At 37.2% G+C, this 14883-nt stretch overlaps 2 protein-coding genes across 3 annotated transcripts; one reads left to right on the top strand and one right to left on the bottom strand.

Moving 5' to 3' along the window:
- The first annotated feature begins 8144 nt into the window (after window positions 1-8144).
- LOC128736993 (cAMP-regulated phosphoprotein 19) lies at window positions 8145-10775 on the top strand. Of its 2 annotated transcripts, none has more exons than XM_053831519.1 (3): window positions 8145-8334; window positions 9714-9788; window positions 9855-10775. In XM_053831519.1, the coding sequence occupies exons 2-3, from the start codon at window positions 9723-9725 to the stop codon at window positions 10164-10166; spliced, it is 378 nt and encodes a 125-aa protein (XP_053687494.1). In that variant the 5' UTR covers window positions 8145-8334; window positions 9714-9722; the 3' UTR covers window positions 10167-10775. The 2 variants fall into 2 exon arrangements, with proteins under 2 accessions (XP_053687494.1, XP_053687492.1); XM_053831517.1 differs by having other exon boundaries at window positions 8146-8334; window positions 9852-10775.
- Window positions 10776-12290: 1515 nt separating this feature from the next.
- Window positions 12291-13276, bottom strand: LOC128737223 (viral IAP-associated factor homolog). Its single transcript, XM_053831813.1, has 2 exons — window positions 13137-13276; window positions 12291-13064 (listed from the first exon to the last, which is right to left on the bottom strand). Exons 1-2 carry the CDS (start codon window positions 13140-13142, stop codon window positions 12372-12374), a joined length of 699 nt encoding a protein of 232 aa, XP_053687788.1. The 5' UTR covers window positions 13143-13276; the 3' UTR covers window positions 12291-12371.
- Between the last annotated feature and the right edge of the window lie 1607 nt (window positions 13277-14883).

A 14883-nucleotide genomic window follows, 5' to 3' on the forward strand; every position in this document is an offset into this window, starting at 1 on the left:
GGCAGCCGTTCAATCGGAATGTTTTATAGTTAGACAAAGTTGTAATATAAATTGAGTAGCGTATTATGCGTATAATTCAACTCGGAAATGTTCTACGTGAAAATCAATAACAATCCAAACATGCATTTTGTTGCTATGGTTCTTAGTAGTCGACATTAAACTAAACTGATAAAATCAATACAATTGGAAATTTTATTAATATTGAATTACCTAATAAATTTTACACTAGCAGTAGATAACAGACATTAATTCAATAGAATAATGGAAAGAAAATCTACATATTTGATAGAATTGAGGTTGTTTAGTTATTCCCAAAAACAACTCTGTGAATGTTGCGTCTTGATTACAATGAAAGACTGTTCAACTATACAAACCAATGTACGCCTATTTACGTTCATTACTAATAGCTGACAAATCAAGAATCAAGGTGTGTTTTTTGCGTGTTAGCCAAAATGTCTGGTGATCTAACATCTACCCTCTTTAATTCATTCAGTAGGATTTGAACTAGACCGTCGGGTCCGTTCGAGAATTAACTTCGGATCTTCAATTGTTTCGCATGTGAGAGTATTAATCGACAAGAAATTTTGAAAAGAATACTGCAATTCACACTGTTAATTCTATTAATCACTTTAGCTGCTTCCCACTACCAGCAATTAGTTCGATGAAACTACGACTTTGAAACTGCAACGAATTGGTCCGTATTCTGTTAAAGATTTCGTTTTGTTCCTCTGCGTTTTGATTGTAGGCTAAAACTGAATACTCATTCGGCTGAAGTAGCGATAAAATAGTTCGTATTTTTCTTCCGAAGAACCCTACTCTGTAAGTCTGCTTGCATCACGTTGGTTATACCTGAACAAGTTCCGTGGACTTTCTGAAATACTCAGACAAGTGACCAGTTTCGTCTATAAATCAAAACTTATCGTGCGACACCTTAAATATTTAAGAAAAAGAAGACAGAATTTTATTATTCTTTTTCGTTTTTCTCAGGCTGTGTTTCGTTTACAAACCTCAAAAGTTATAAAAGTCTTTGCCAAGCTGCTACCAACAAAACAAAAAAAGTTTGTTCCAATACGTTGTGTAGTTTCTGAGAAAAAGGTACATAAAGTTTGAAAATCGTGGTTTTTCAGGAGTGGCGTTTTATTCCGTCGAGGTTGTTCCACACGGCACTGGAATGCTTATGTGTATGATCGTTTTTCGGTCACTTCCCGTGGTCGGATCATTACAAATTTAGTATCAAAATAAGCTGAAAAGACTGCAGAAACAAAATCTGAAATAAAAGAATTGATTTCTTCAAAATTTTCAGTCGTTCATGTCCCCTTAAGAGTTGATCATAAACTCCCGCAGTTTACGATCAGCTTGTAAGCTCATTTGCTAGCAGCTACATAGTCAACTCGCCTAGTATTTACGAGACTTTACATACATTCAGGCCTCCAATCACCAATCTTTGTTCTTTAAATAATCGTTAAATAAAAAGTACCTTTAGATTCCAAATCATTTATTATTCGATTCCTATTAATTTATGTAGGGTAGATGCTCCAGTAGTTGTGATAGTACCTGTAGTGGTGGAAACTTGAAATATTCCGTTATTTTTACAGATTTTGGTACAGTTTGACAAGTATCGAACTACCAGTACCAGTTTCATTTGGTAAGTATCAAACGTCACACGCAGTACCTTGTAAGTCGCAAGGGCCTGTATAGTGTCGTCGTCCTGCCAGTAAAAACAAAGTTAGATTAAACTTCTCGGTCGGTGGTTTTACAGTAGACGAAGGAAGAGGCACAATCTGTGTCTAAAACTAACCCAACCCATTCGCGTTGACGAACGTAAGCTGCTGCCACCTCCAAAAGTTCACTGTAGGGGTGAAGCGGAATAGGAATTTCTTAAAGAGCGCAAGAGATCGAAACATTTTGGCAGATTTTCATCCACACGTACAGACGGGCATTTCTATGAGTGTGCAAGAGATCGTTTAATGCCGTCAACGCGAATGTCGCCAGCTTAATAAGGGGGGTTGTGCAGTCTCCTTTTGTCCAGCGCCTCTGTGGTGAACACACGGTGTTCAACACTGAAAATAACACAATGTTGCTGTTAACAAACACAGAAGTAACATTGTAATGTAACAAAGTTATCAAAATTTGACGTAACATTTATATAGAAAAATGGTAGCATTGTTACGTTAAAATGTTACCTGTAGGTTATGTAGTAATAACATTAAATGTGTATTTTGCTGTAACACCTCAGCCAAATAAAATTCGAAAATGTTAAGTATGGGAAATTATCGTCGATTATTATCCAAAAGATTGCTGAACTAAGTATAAAGCATTGCACGCAGACGTCAGTGCGTTCTCTCTTTCCCTGGTTTTGACAGATTTCTCGGGTTTGTTTTGCTCATTTATTCGCAAAAACTGGAAGCAGTGGTGAAGTGCAGAAATGACAAAAATATGTGTTGTGAAATCCTGCCGCAAATTTTCTGCTTCGGAAAAGTCGGGTATTTTCCGGTTTCCGCAAACAAGTGGTACGAATTACTATTTAGAAAAGCTTTCGGATAAGCGGCGGAAAAAGTGGATGGTTGTGCTTGGCCTAGAACAAAGCTGCAGATGGCGAGGATTATACGTATGTGGTCGGCATTTTGTTTCAGGTTGTATTTGGCATTTTGTATTTGGGAGAATGTTAAATTATGCTGATTTCTAATAATGCTTAAAATTGGTCACTATAATTTGCGTTTTTAACAGGCCGACCCGCCAGGCTTACTGATATAAAGAATTTGGACTGGGCCCCAACTTTAAATCTTCCCGTAAAAAATGGTAATAGTTCTAGTGTTATTGAAAATGAAGGTGACGCAAAACTAGATGCCGGCGTGAGTTTATCACCAGGTGCGAACAAGTTATTTAATGAAACGACTCTCAATTCGGCTGATGGTTCATGTCTATTAAACAAAGCTACAGAGTACGACCAAGATTGTCAAGATTTTACATTTTTCGAAGAAGAGACAGCGCAAACAAGAGAAACAAATTCAAATCCATCAACAACATTCGATGTAACATCACTCTCATCATCAGCTGCAATCGAAAATGGTAAAATATCCTTGTTTCTGCATACATTTCTACTTTGAGTATTCCTTGTTCATTTATTTCCAAAACAGAACTTTCGAAACTTAAGGAAAAAGTCGAAATGTATCGTATGGAGTTGCAGCTTAGTCATACCCGCTGCTTTAACTTGACTCAACAGTTGGCAATGAGCAAAAAGGATTTGAATTCTCTCGAAAATGACGCCAAATGTAACTATTACACAGGGATAAACAACTATCGAGTTTTGAAGAAATTGTACATGTTTCTACTTCCATCGCTGGAAAAACCTTACTGTAGTCTAAGTAAGGATCAGGTTTTTGTTATGACGTTAACAAGACTTCGGCTGAACGCTAACCTCTGCACGTTGGCTTATGAGTATGGAGTTTGTCCCAACACCGTCAGTAAATATTATCATCGGACGCTCTATATCATTTATGAATGCTGTCGCTACGCGCTGGAGCCGACACCATTAAGCAACTTGCAGCGTCATACACCTCTGGAGTTTGCGGCAAAATATGGACCGAAACGAATTTTTATAATTGACTGTTTCGAAGTGCGCTGCCAAACACCGGGGGACATAAAAGCAGCCGCTATGCACTTTAGTAATTACAAACAAGCAAAAACAGTGAAATTCCTTATAGCGATTCATCCTGATGGCACAATTGGATTTATTTCTAAGGGTTATGTGGGCAGGTGCTCCGATCGAGAGCTGTTAATTCAGAGTGATTTTTTAAATGTACTTCAGAAAAATGATATTGTTCTAGCCGATAAGGGTTTCAACGTGAAAGATCTTATTGAAGAGAAGGAGGCAGTTTTGAACATTCCTACATTTTTACGCAATAAAACACAATTTCTTCCGTCAGAATTAGAAGCCGACAAACAAGTAACTACATTAAGGATTCATGTTGAAAGAATCATAGGTTTAATTCGAAATAAGTATACGATTCTCGCAAATGTGATAGACGTTGATTCAATGGCTCGGTTTCAAAATAGCTTAAATGTGGTGGATTTGACAGTTCATGTATGCTGTATTCTGTGCAATTTTAACAAATCGATAATTCCGTACTAAGTTTTCAAGTCAAGTTTTAAGTTTATTTGAAAAATGGTTTGACAATAATTCTGGCAAGATAATATTTTTGAAATAAGATGTACTGCTACTACAGGCCGAAACCCAAAACTCTTCATCTTTCTCAATTCGCAAACAAAGCTGTTCTTTCTTGCTCCAGATATAAAAATAACCAAAATCTGCACGAACAATATACATCTGGGCTTGAACTTGCGCATAATATTCGTGATTCGTAACCATTACATATTCGTCTCCTTCAACTCTTATAAATGGATTTGAGCCTTCAACAAGATTTTTGATCTGTAATTGTTTGTCTAACTGGGATTTGGTGTTCAAACGGAATGGACATTTGATTTCCACTGTGCATTTCCCGCAACAGTCACATACCATTATCAGATCAGGAGTGGCACTCATGTGCGGAAATTCGAGACATATAAAGACGCCACATTCGAAAAATTGCACATTTATATGGTCTTTCATAAAACGTTCAAACGCTTTTTTGGCGCGTGGTTCGTTTGCCCGTCCGTATACCATTGCCTCTGAATTAACGGTTGAGAGTTCAGGATAGCAAATTTTCTTCAGGAGTGTCATTTTAGAAGGCACAGCTACGGTTGAAGCACGTGTGCATTCCTTCAACAAAGATGCACATACGCGTCCGGTTCGCACCCATCGCCACAAATCACAACTGGCCTGAGCTCGTGTTAATTGTTCAACTGTTTTGACGTCAGCTGCTGACACGGACAACACAACATCTTCTGCAACTCGCATTACTTCGCTGAAATCCACACCTTCCAATGTAGGATTGAATTGATTTTGAAGCAAGATATTTTTGTTTAATAGTAGTTCATCTGGGATCCAGTTTTCCAAGCACATCGTACAAGTAAATTTGGTACCATCACAAAACTTTTTTAAGATAGCAGCATTTTGTCCAACTTCTTGAACATCCACCATAAAGTTGACGAAATCGTCTCGGTTCGTGTGCACTACAATGTCATCCATCCGTGTTATTTTGTATCCATAATCAACTTCATGTATTGGACGGTATAAGTCCTGATGGATTTTCTTGGCTGGCCTAGCCCAATAGGAAGGGAGCTCAGTAACACTAAGCTAAAATTTAGTAAAATGCTATAAATATCATGGTCAATTAAGTGAATCTTCTTTGTATGTACCTTATAGGTGTTCGTCATGAAATGAAGGTTAGCTAGAGCGTACAGCAAAGTACTAATGTGGGAGCATGTTTCGCTAAGTCCTGCCACACAGTTGCAGTGTCCTGACTCGATAGTTCCATTATCATGAACAATGATCCAAGCATCCAGAGCCGGTTTGTTGAATCGCATGGAGTGAGCAACCTTCAAAATATTTTAATTTAATTATCACTATTTAACTACCTTTGCGAATAAACATTAATGCAAGATAGATATGTAGATCAAACACCTTAAATTTCTCCGGATATTATTGGAGTTCAAATCGAAGTTGAAATTGAAATTAAACCAGACTTGAAAATGGAATATGAAATTGGCCGTATGTTCGTAGCGCAAGGCTTGGTGTTTTGGACCATGAAGTTGGATTTGGAGTCGGTGGTAAAATCGCAATTTATTTAGACTTCAAATTGGCTTTAAAATTAGACTTCAGATTGGACTTAAATTGGACATTCAATTGCACTAGCACTTGGACTTCAAATCGGAGTTGAAAATAGAACTAAATTAGACTTGGAATTGGACTTAAAATGAGACCAAGAATGAGACATTCAATTGGACGGACCAAATTGAACTTGAAATCGGAGATGAAATTGGAATTAAATTAAACTCAGATTGGAATTAAAATTTTACATTAAATTGGACTTAAATTGAATTTTGAAATTGAACTTCAAATTTGTTCTGAAATTAGACGGAGTATGAACCTTTCGGTGAAATAGAAAAATTAAACTAGAAATTTACTTTAAAATAGGACATAAGAATTGTTGAAGTCACTTGGAATTAGACTTCAAGTTGGACCTAAAATTGGACATTAAAGTATACTTGAAATCGGAGGCGAAATTGGAACTAAATTAGACTTAAAATTGCTATAGAAGGTAGCACACGTGCCCTAACTCAGAACGCCAGTGACATCAAAAATTTACTTAGGGCATTGAAGAACCTGTTCTGTCTTCAAGTTATTAATACTTACTTGACCTCGAACTACATAAAGTTGACCAACTTTGCCTCCGGTCACACTTTGGACGAATCCAGATTCAAATTTCCTGTAGGCTTCGATACTTCTCTGATTTTTAACGTGATTTCCGGAGGATGGCGAAATATGGGTTAGCAGATAGTTAACTACATGTCCCGTTGAAACTGTGGTGGGGAACTCATTGTTGTTTAACTTCATGGTGTAGGGATCAATAAAGTTCAATGGTTTGATTTTTTCAACGTATCTTCTCCTACTGCTTGTAGGCAAATTGTTTGCATAGCTCGACAGTTTTCCTACGGGTATCATTATTTTATTTGTCCAAATATATGTCGTATGCTATAGCAGATCACAACACTTTACTGCACCGGTAATAAAATTTGTAACAAAAGAGAATCAAAATAAAGAAGATAGTGATCAAAACAAATCACACAAAAACTTCAAACCAGAAAGTGAGGTTAGGCGCCGTGCAAAGGTCTATAGAGCTTTCTGACAGCTCAAGCACCCACACTAGTGAACACGAAATATGCGTGTATATACATGATGTTTACCTCATTTTGGGGAACAGCTGATGCTGGAGGAACAAACCGAAAAATAGCGATTACTAGTTGTGTTTCTCCGTTTGCCGCACTGCAGAGCACATATTTCGCTCAAATTTCCCATCCTGTTCCAAATTCAAGCACATATGTTGAAAATTTGCTGGTATTTAAGCCAGCGGAAGAAGAAATTCATTCTGTACCGTGGTGACAAAGGAATGCATCTCTTTTGTTTACTGTTGTTGTTTGCCTCATTTTCAAGCACCAATACACACATAACTGGAGAGCTCTATTGCTCTATCTTAACCCTCTAACGGGCAACATCGTAGAAACGATGCAACCGGCAAATGATTACTTTATCATGAAAGTACACTCAAAAGAAGCTCGACTGTTGATTTTCATGGGAAAATATTTATCTGGAGGACCGCTAGGTATGAAATAGTCCAATTTTTCTTTTTAGTTTTTCATGCTAAACGCTCTACCCAAATATTTTTTCAGTTCAAATATATCACAAAATTAAAAAAAAAAGCATGTAAATTACTCACAGTAAAAATTTGAGATCGAACATTCTGTTCTAGATGTCCTTTTTCTTCAAACGTAAAATCGCACCATAATTTTTTTCCGAATTTTTCGGAATTCTCGGTCAGAATGTTGTGATATTAGTATCAACATGTCAGGAAATCTGTTCTGAACGTATTTCTCGTATTGTCAATTCATGACAAATTTCGTATGTGGCTCTGCAGCTCCAAAAGCGAAGGCCGTCTACAGACGGTCTTACCCGTTAGAGGGTTAAATATTTACGGCGCACTCTCACTTCACACTCGGTGGTGCGCAGAGAGCGCTCTGGTTTGTTGTCCGTTTCATTTAAAAAATGTTGCAATAAGGCAGAATCGGGTAATCGGCAGACAGCATGCATAACGGAAAAGATTCAAAAGGAAATTCAAAAATCCTATGTCGACTCTTACTACTTTACCGGCTTTATTGGGTAAACGTTTAAATTTTGTTTTTTCGACTGATTTGAAAATAATTACGTGGTAATAATTTTTGTGCGTAGCAATTGTTTTCCTTTGACTAGTGCTGCCTGCTCGTGAAGATGAGAAAGTTTTTTTTTCTTTTTCATATTACACAAATAATAAATCCTATCAGTAACACAACTTTATCGCTAATTTTATAATTAACCTTATAATCCAAATCCTACTTACAAATTCTGAAACTCATTTTCCATAAATAATAAGATCATTTCCAAATTTTAGCTTATCCCAATTTGTTCGTTTCACAAAAAAGTTGTACAGCACTTCCCAGCAGAATTCAGCATTCGCGAAGTTGCCGTCCCCGCTCGTGTCAAAAAAAAAGTTGAAAAAGGCAAAACGTTCCAGCGCAAGGACGAAAGCGTAGTGAAATATTTTAAATACTGCTTAATCGAAAATTATTTGAACAAAATTACACAATTTTAAGTGTCGAGCTGGCCCGCAGGATCGATTTCTGTGAATAAAAAATTTGAAGGTAAGCAAAAAACGCCAGCCATTTACCTGTGCTGGGCAGGAGGGGCAAAGCGCTTGTTTTTGAGAAGGTCGCAAATGTCTGCCTAGCGATTATCCTAAGCACGGGATAGAAATATCTCATCGTTGCAGTGTGTGTCAAAACAAGCCATTCACCAGCGGCAATTATGAAGGTGCAAGGCCGGATTCGTAACCCGCTGAATATCTAAAATGAAGTCAGCTTCCTTTACGGCTGCAACATTGATTGAGATGCCCATATAATAACATTCCTTTTATTGATTTTTTTTAATATATTTACGCCCTTATTGTGCCGTATCCCGTATCTATAATTGAGTAAGTACAATACGGTAGAGGCGGTCTTGCTGACACGTTTTTTAAGGGTCTAAATATTGACACTGGTCGATAATGTTCTAAATGCCATTTGTGATGTTTGAAATTTTTACGTTAAATTTAAATTTTACGAATGCAACAGCCGGGCATCTATTCCTGGACAAATCCTTCCTGTTGGGACACGTTCGGTCACGATTGTTTTTAAAATCTTATTGGATGAACATTTCATTTCAGAAAATATTAAATGAGAATCAAAGATTATAATCCAATAAGATTTCAGTTTAACCTAATAAACATCTTTACAGAAAATTTAAACCTGTAACGGAGTATTGGAATATTCATAATAAGTTCTTCTACAAGGTGATATCCAAATTTAAATCCGGCATGATTCTTTCGTTAAACCAAATTTAAACAAATCGAGGTCTGAGAATCTAGACTATTTAGTGCAATTCTGCTAATCCTGCAGAGAACATTTGACCTGAGACCATTTTACTTCTATACTCTTGGCTAAAAAAGACTATATAAAAATTTTAAGCACAAGTCAAGGTAGGTAGTTGAACCTTGCTAGTAAAAAATTATTTGAAATAAAACAAAATTAATCACGTAACAACAATGTTTCGAATGTGAATACGAATCTTTTAACTTGACTGCCACAATAAAGTGATATATTTTTTCGCCGGTTTTCACTAATTCCTTGCAAATTATAAAGTAAAGATCATATAAATCAAGGTTCAAAATTATTCCTATCGTATCTCTTGCTCCCATGATTTGGCCGGAATGATATGACACGAATAAACAGAAGCTTCTGTACTGTTTAACTAATTCGCAAATTTTGGGCAACATCGAGCAATTCTTTGCTTTGATAAAATTATGCTTCTAAACTGAAATTAATTAAACAAATTAGTTAATTAGATAATTAAACAAATAGTAATCGTCAGAATAACTGCAAAATGTATCCGCGTTATTCAAAAACAATTTGAACTTTTCTCTATTCACCAATAGCAAAATATTACATTTGTAGTAAGTAACAGCTATCGTTTTTTTTTGTTTTAGTGAACAGAAATGAGTTCGGAAGAGAGCACAGAGCAAACTACTGCTGAACCGACTGCAGTCGGACAAACCGAAGAGGTAATCACAACCATTGATAGAACACTAATCTGGAAGAACCAATAGTATTTATCTACCTTACAGCAGGAACAACAGCAAACGGTTAGCGAGCTTGAGAAGCAGGAGGAAGCAAAACTGAAGGCAAAGTATGGCACAAATGTTGGTCTTGGTGGTCCACGCGGACTTGGTGGTCACTCGGCCTTTCTGCAGAAGCGTCTTCAGAAGGGGCAAAAGTACTTTGACTCCGGCGACTATCAGATGGCTAAGCAGAAGGGTGGCGGCGTCAAGCAGGTGTTCGCCAATAAAGTCCCCACCGGAGAAGCCATTCCGACACCGGAAACCGTGCCAGTACGAAAAACCTCGATCATCCAAACCTGCAACAAATTTCAAACCAGTTAAGTGAGTATTCCATGCTCTCCTCCCTCACTCGTTCATTTGGGATTTGTCGTTCCCCTTCCCGTTATTCGTTTCTATGATGCCGTGTTTGTAATTATCTCCTTTATTCTGCTGTGTGAGTTTGTATTAAAAAAACGAGGTGAAATTAGTTCATCTTTCCTGTTTCTGTATTCTGAAGAATAGCTCAGGATGCTCAGAGTACATTTGGTCACGCTTTCAACTAGATGTTAGAATTTGATTTTAGGTTTATACTCTAGATTAAAAAGGCTATCTATATATTTTGCTAATTATATGTTACATTCATCATTTTCTCCATTATTTCGCTAAATAAAATTGATTAATATTAAAACAAAATTCCGATAAGCAAAATGGTATAGGTACTATGTTAAACTGGTTAAAATATCCTTAAGGTGAAGCTAAAAGTAGTACTTTTGAGAACATAACACTCTTAAAGATGCAGATGGCTTTGCAGAACATGCTAAAGTCGTTCATTTAATGAATCGTGCCGTCACGGTGTAATCTAGTGGGAACGCAACCATACCGGCTTCCTGAGCAAGTCGAAGGTGTTTAAATGTTCTGTAATGTATATGTGAATAATTATTTTTGGTTTTAGATGCTAATGAAATAGCTTCCGTTGATGATCGGTGATAATCACACTCCTTGCACACCTGGGTAAAGGAAATAATTTTATTTTTTATCATACGGACACGTTTTAACACCAACACGTTACGTAATATTAAAACACACGTTTTAGATGTATCGTTTTCGGTAAATTAATTTGAAAGCAGATATTAAATAGCCATATCGTATTTCTTTTTACAAAATTAGGCATTTATTTTCCATTCTTCCACATTATTATCTGTCTCCCTGTTTGCTCAGTGAATTTAACCTATTTAAAATCACCGCAACAGCTTATAAACTGGCCCCTATAAGCGACAAATTTCACCGCATTATGCCGTGTAATGCATATGGGTCATTCCATGCGAAGTATCCGAGCCCCGTGTAATCGACCTTCACGAATTTGAACCAAATTTCGTCAGATATTTCGATTTCGGTCAGAAAGCAAAAATCGAAAATTTGGTGCCGATCGGACATTTCCTCGATTAATGGGAGCACTTCCATTTTTAAGGAAAATGCCCTTTTTTGTCAAAACCTCTTATTTTCTTGTGCTTATATCTCCGGAAGTATTGGGTTTAGAAAGTCACCATTTTCACATTTTTAAAGGAAATTACCCAAGGAATTCGAAAAAAATGTTATCTTTGAGCAGCAGCTCAAAGACCAAATATTTCTAAACTCAATTTGAAAACTAAATTTTCGTTTTTCTCAATGACAATTTGATCCCAAAAATTCCAACTTCATCGTGTTTTGCAGATTTTTTTGCATAAGAATCATTCATCGCCATTAAAACATTACTTTAAAAATGGGGAATTGCTTGCTTTGAAACGCTGTATCTCGGGATCGGCAAAGAATACCTCGGGGCAAAGCATTAGGATCCCTCCATGAAATAATAAATTTCGCTGTGTCAACTTTAACCCACGTGATGATTTGTTTGTGAGAATTGAGAACTGACATATTTGCTTCAGACCTTAGGGATTCAAGTTGTCAATCCACCATACCGGAAGTTGGTATCCAGAAACCGGAAGTCTATGCTGGAAGGAGTGTCTTGTATTCCCGTGGAATCGTATAAGCGATATTGCTTATAGATCCACCCAACCCCTTTTGGTCCGTCACAAACAGCATTGACGTGAAAGTTGCTGGGTAGATAAATTCGATTCTGCAGTAATTCTACTTGCATACATTGGGAAACCCTTGAGGTGATGGTGGCTACCCCTAAACATACATACCTATTAGCAAGGCCGAATGACTTCGCTCTGCTCGCAACCACGGTTTTGAGATCAGGCAGCCGGGAACCACCCAGCATCGCACCTCCTAGCTTGGCTACTCAATAGAGCATTGACATGTATGGTCAGGTGGAGGCGCTAGATAGGGGTTTGGGATGCTTAGAGCTATATTAGACGGTTCTCATTTGTCTTCCCCGTTTCATACCCACTTTTTTTTCGACAAATAAATCTGTGCTAAAATTTAGACAAACTGACGTGACGAAAAAAAAACGATTGCTGTTAGGTATTAAGTAAATAAATTATAAAACCATTTTATTGTCCGTATTTTCGAAAATACAGTGTTGAATTATTTGTCTGATTGGTTCATTTACCAATCATTGCTATCGGCCAAATCGGCGAACATTTTATCTTTGACGGCTTTCGCTTTCCTGGGATCCTCGCTAATACTACTGTCGATTGCCTTTGTTTGTCCAAGCATATATTCCAGCTCATCGCAAGTCAGATTGGGACCACCCAACTCGACCTGTCCCACAAATTGCTTCTTTAACTGGCCCTCAAAGTAAATGAAAATTGTCGGAAGATTGCGCTCCGGATAGTTCGGAATACAAGTTGTAGCAATGGCTCGGATGAATTTCGTAGCTGGAAACATAGGTGCCAACTGCGACATGTGTTGATTCACCAGCGAGCAGAAAGGCACACCGCGGCTATATAGGTGTAGAACAACATAAATACCAGAGCCGGCCTTAGTAACTTCATCAACGTAATCTTGACCGGATATTTCCAAGACCGTTCCGAATTTCGCCCTCTGTGCCAATGCTTGCATCTCGGCTATCCTTTTCTTACGGTATTCGAGCAATATTGCTTCGTCTTCAGAATCTTCTAACTCGTCCAATTCATCCAAACCCATCTTGGAAAGGTCTTTGTCTTGATTCTGCTTTTGCTCAATAGTGTTTTCAATCATGCCAATGATATCATCTTCAGTAATCTCCTTCTCCTTCTTCGGCGGAATGATTCCTTTAGCTCGAAGAACATCGTTCCATTCAGTATCTTCATTGGGGTCCTGCAGCACAGAAAAGGAATAAATTAGAAATGCATGCCATATATGGTAAAATTTAACCATGATGATAGTAACCTGCATTTTATGAGAGGAACTTCAGCTTTATGTTACGAAACTTGTTTCAAATAAACAGCATTCAACGAGATAACTGTTAAATGCTAAATTCACGGTAATAGCTTATAGTGAAATCTATTACTCACACGTGAAAGTAAATTGCACTGAAGGCTCTCCCTAAGTCCCAAACCAAAACAACAGTAAAATGTAAATGTCATTAAATACTTATGTCAATTTTTTTCTTTTATTTTTCATATAACATTCAACAAAGACTGCACATTCCCAAGATGGGTTGCTCCGTCGTAAGTGCAGGTATGACAACATGTAACTTATTTGAGTCCAATTTCCAATCAAATCGCTACCCAAATAAAAATGTGTAAAAAATCATAATGTATTGAAAAGTTCTGTAGAATGCTACACTGAATCAAGGCGAGTTAACCCTTTATAAGGCAGTGGCAACTATATTGCCACCAACAAAAATTTTTTATTTTGCTTCCATAAACCATAATTACATTGATGTCATTATAGACGCAAAACAAATATTTTTCGTTGGTGGCAATATTATTGCCACGGCCTTATAAAGGGTTAAATAACCTTGCACTTTATGTAAACTGGAACAGAAACATTTTACCATAAGGTCACCATTCACCGCTCAACTACATTCACCGCTCATTTCAAACAAAAAATGCTTATATCTTTTTAAAATGGTTCATTATTGTAAAAACTATTGACAAATAATAATTTTGTATGTTTAGTGATACGAATTAAACATAAATTTCCACTATATTCATAAAAGCTCATTTCCAAAATAAATAATCTTTATTTTGAGGAGCGAAAAACGACATTTTGATCGCGGCTTTATTAAAAGCCTCCCAGTTGACCTCGAGGTAAGACGCAGGTCTAATAAGCCAGTCGTCGTATGTTCGAACACAGACAAACAGACAAGACACTCGCAATAATTCCATCGTCCAATCAAAAACCACTCATTTTTCAAAAAAGCATGTTTCGCAACATGGTCACATCGCGGCGCGCGTGTGTTGCTTTGAGTTTTCAGTATAAAACCATTTAAATGTACAAAACCCTGCAAATGCAAGCTACTCCGCAACATGTTTAACAGAGCGTGCTAGTGTGCAAGCAAAATGTGCAGGACGATGGTTTTTAAAGGATTTTCTTCTATGTGTCCCGTCAGTTCGTCAGTGATTCCAGTGCAGCGTGGAACAACTTCGGCGGAATAAAACGCCGCTCCTGGAAAACCAGGATTTTCAAACTTTTTGGACCATTTTCTCAGAAACTACACAACGTATTGGAACAAACTTTTTTTGTTTTGTTGGTAGTAGCTTGGCAAAGACTTTTATAACTTTTCAGTTTCGTAAACAAAATATAGCTTGAGAAAAACGAAAAGAAGAAAAATAGATGCTTGAAAAAATGAAATTTTGTTTGTTTTTTTCTTTTTTCTCTGGCAGTGTTTCGTTTACAAACTTCAAAAGTTATAAAAGTCTGCCAAGCTACTACCAGGGCTTGAAAAGAGATCGCAAGTTGAATGTGATTGCCGTGAATGCGAACTTTCCGCATTCAAACTCCGCTTTTTGAACGATCATTTGACTGTTTTTTGAATCCAGTCAATTTGCCACATGCGCTGCTGCCTTCTTACAATTCATGCGGCATCTCAGCAAAAGCAAACAGTCGATCTCCCGTTTTGCTTTGCGCTTTGAGAATATAAACTGCAAACTGACTGGAAGCATACGGTGACGTATTTTTTCGTTTCTCT

The sequence above is a fragment of the Sabethes cyaneus genome, chromosome 2, assembly GCF_943734655.1.
Source record: "Sabethes cyaneus chromosome 2, idSabCyanKW18_F2, whole genome shotgun sequence".
Lineage (NCBI taxonomy): Eukaryota > Metazoa > Arthropoda > Insecta > Diptera > Culicidae > Sabethes > Sabethes cyaneus.

What these genes read in the sequence shown, in the direction of transcription:
- LOC128736993 (XM_053831517.1), top strand. Translation starts at nt 9,723, where the DNA reads ATGAGTTCGGAAGAGAGCACAGAGCAAACTACTGCTGAACCGACTGCA. An exon ending in CAGTCGGACAAACCGAAGAG is followed by an intron (nt 9,789 to 9,851) that starts GTAATCACAACC and finishes TCTACCTTACAG; the next exon opens with CAGGAACAACAGCAAACGGT.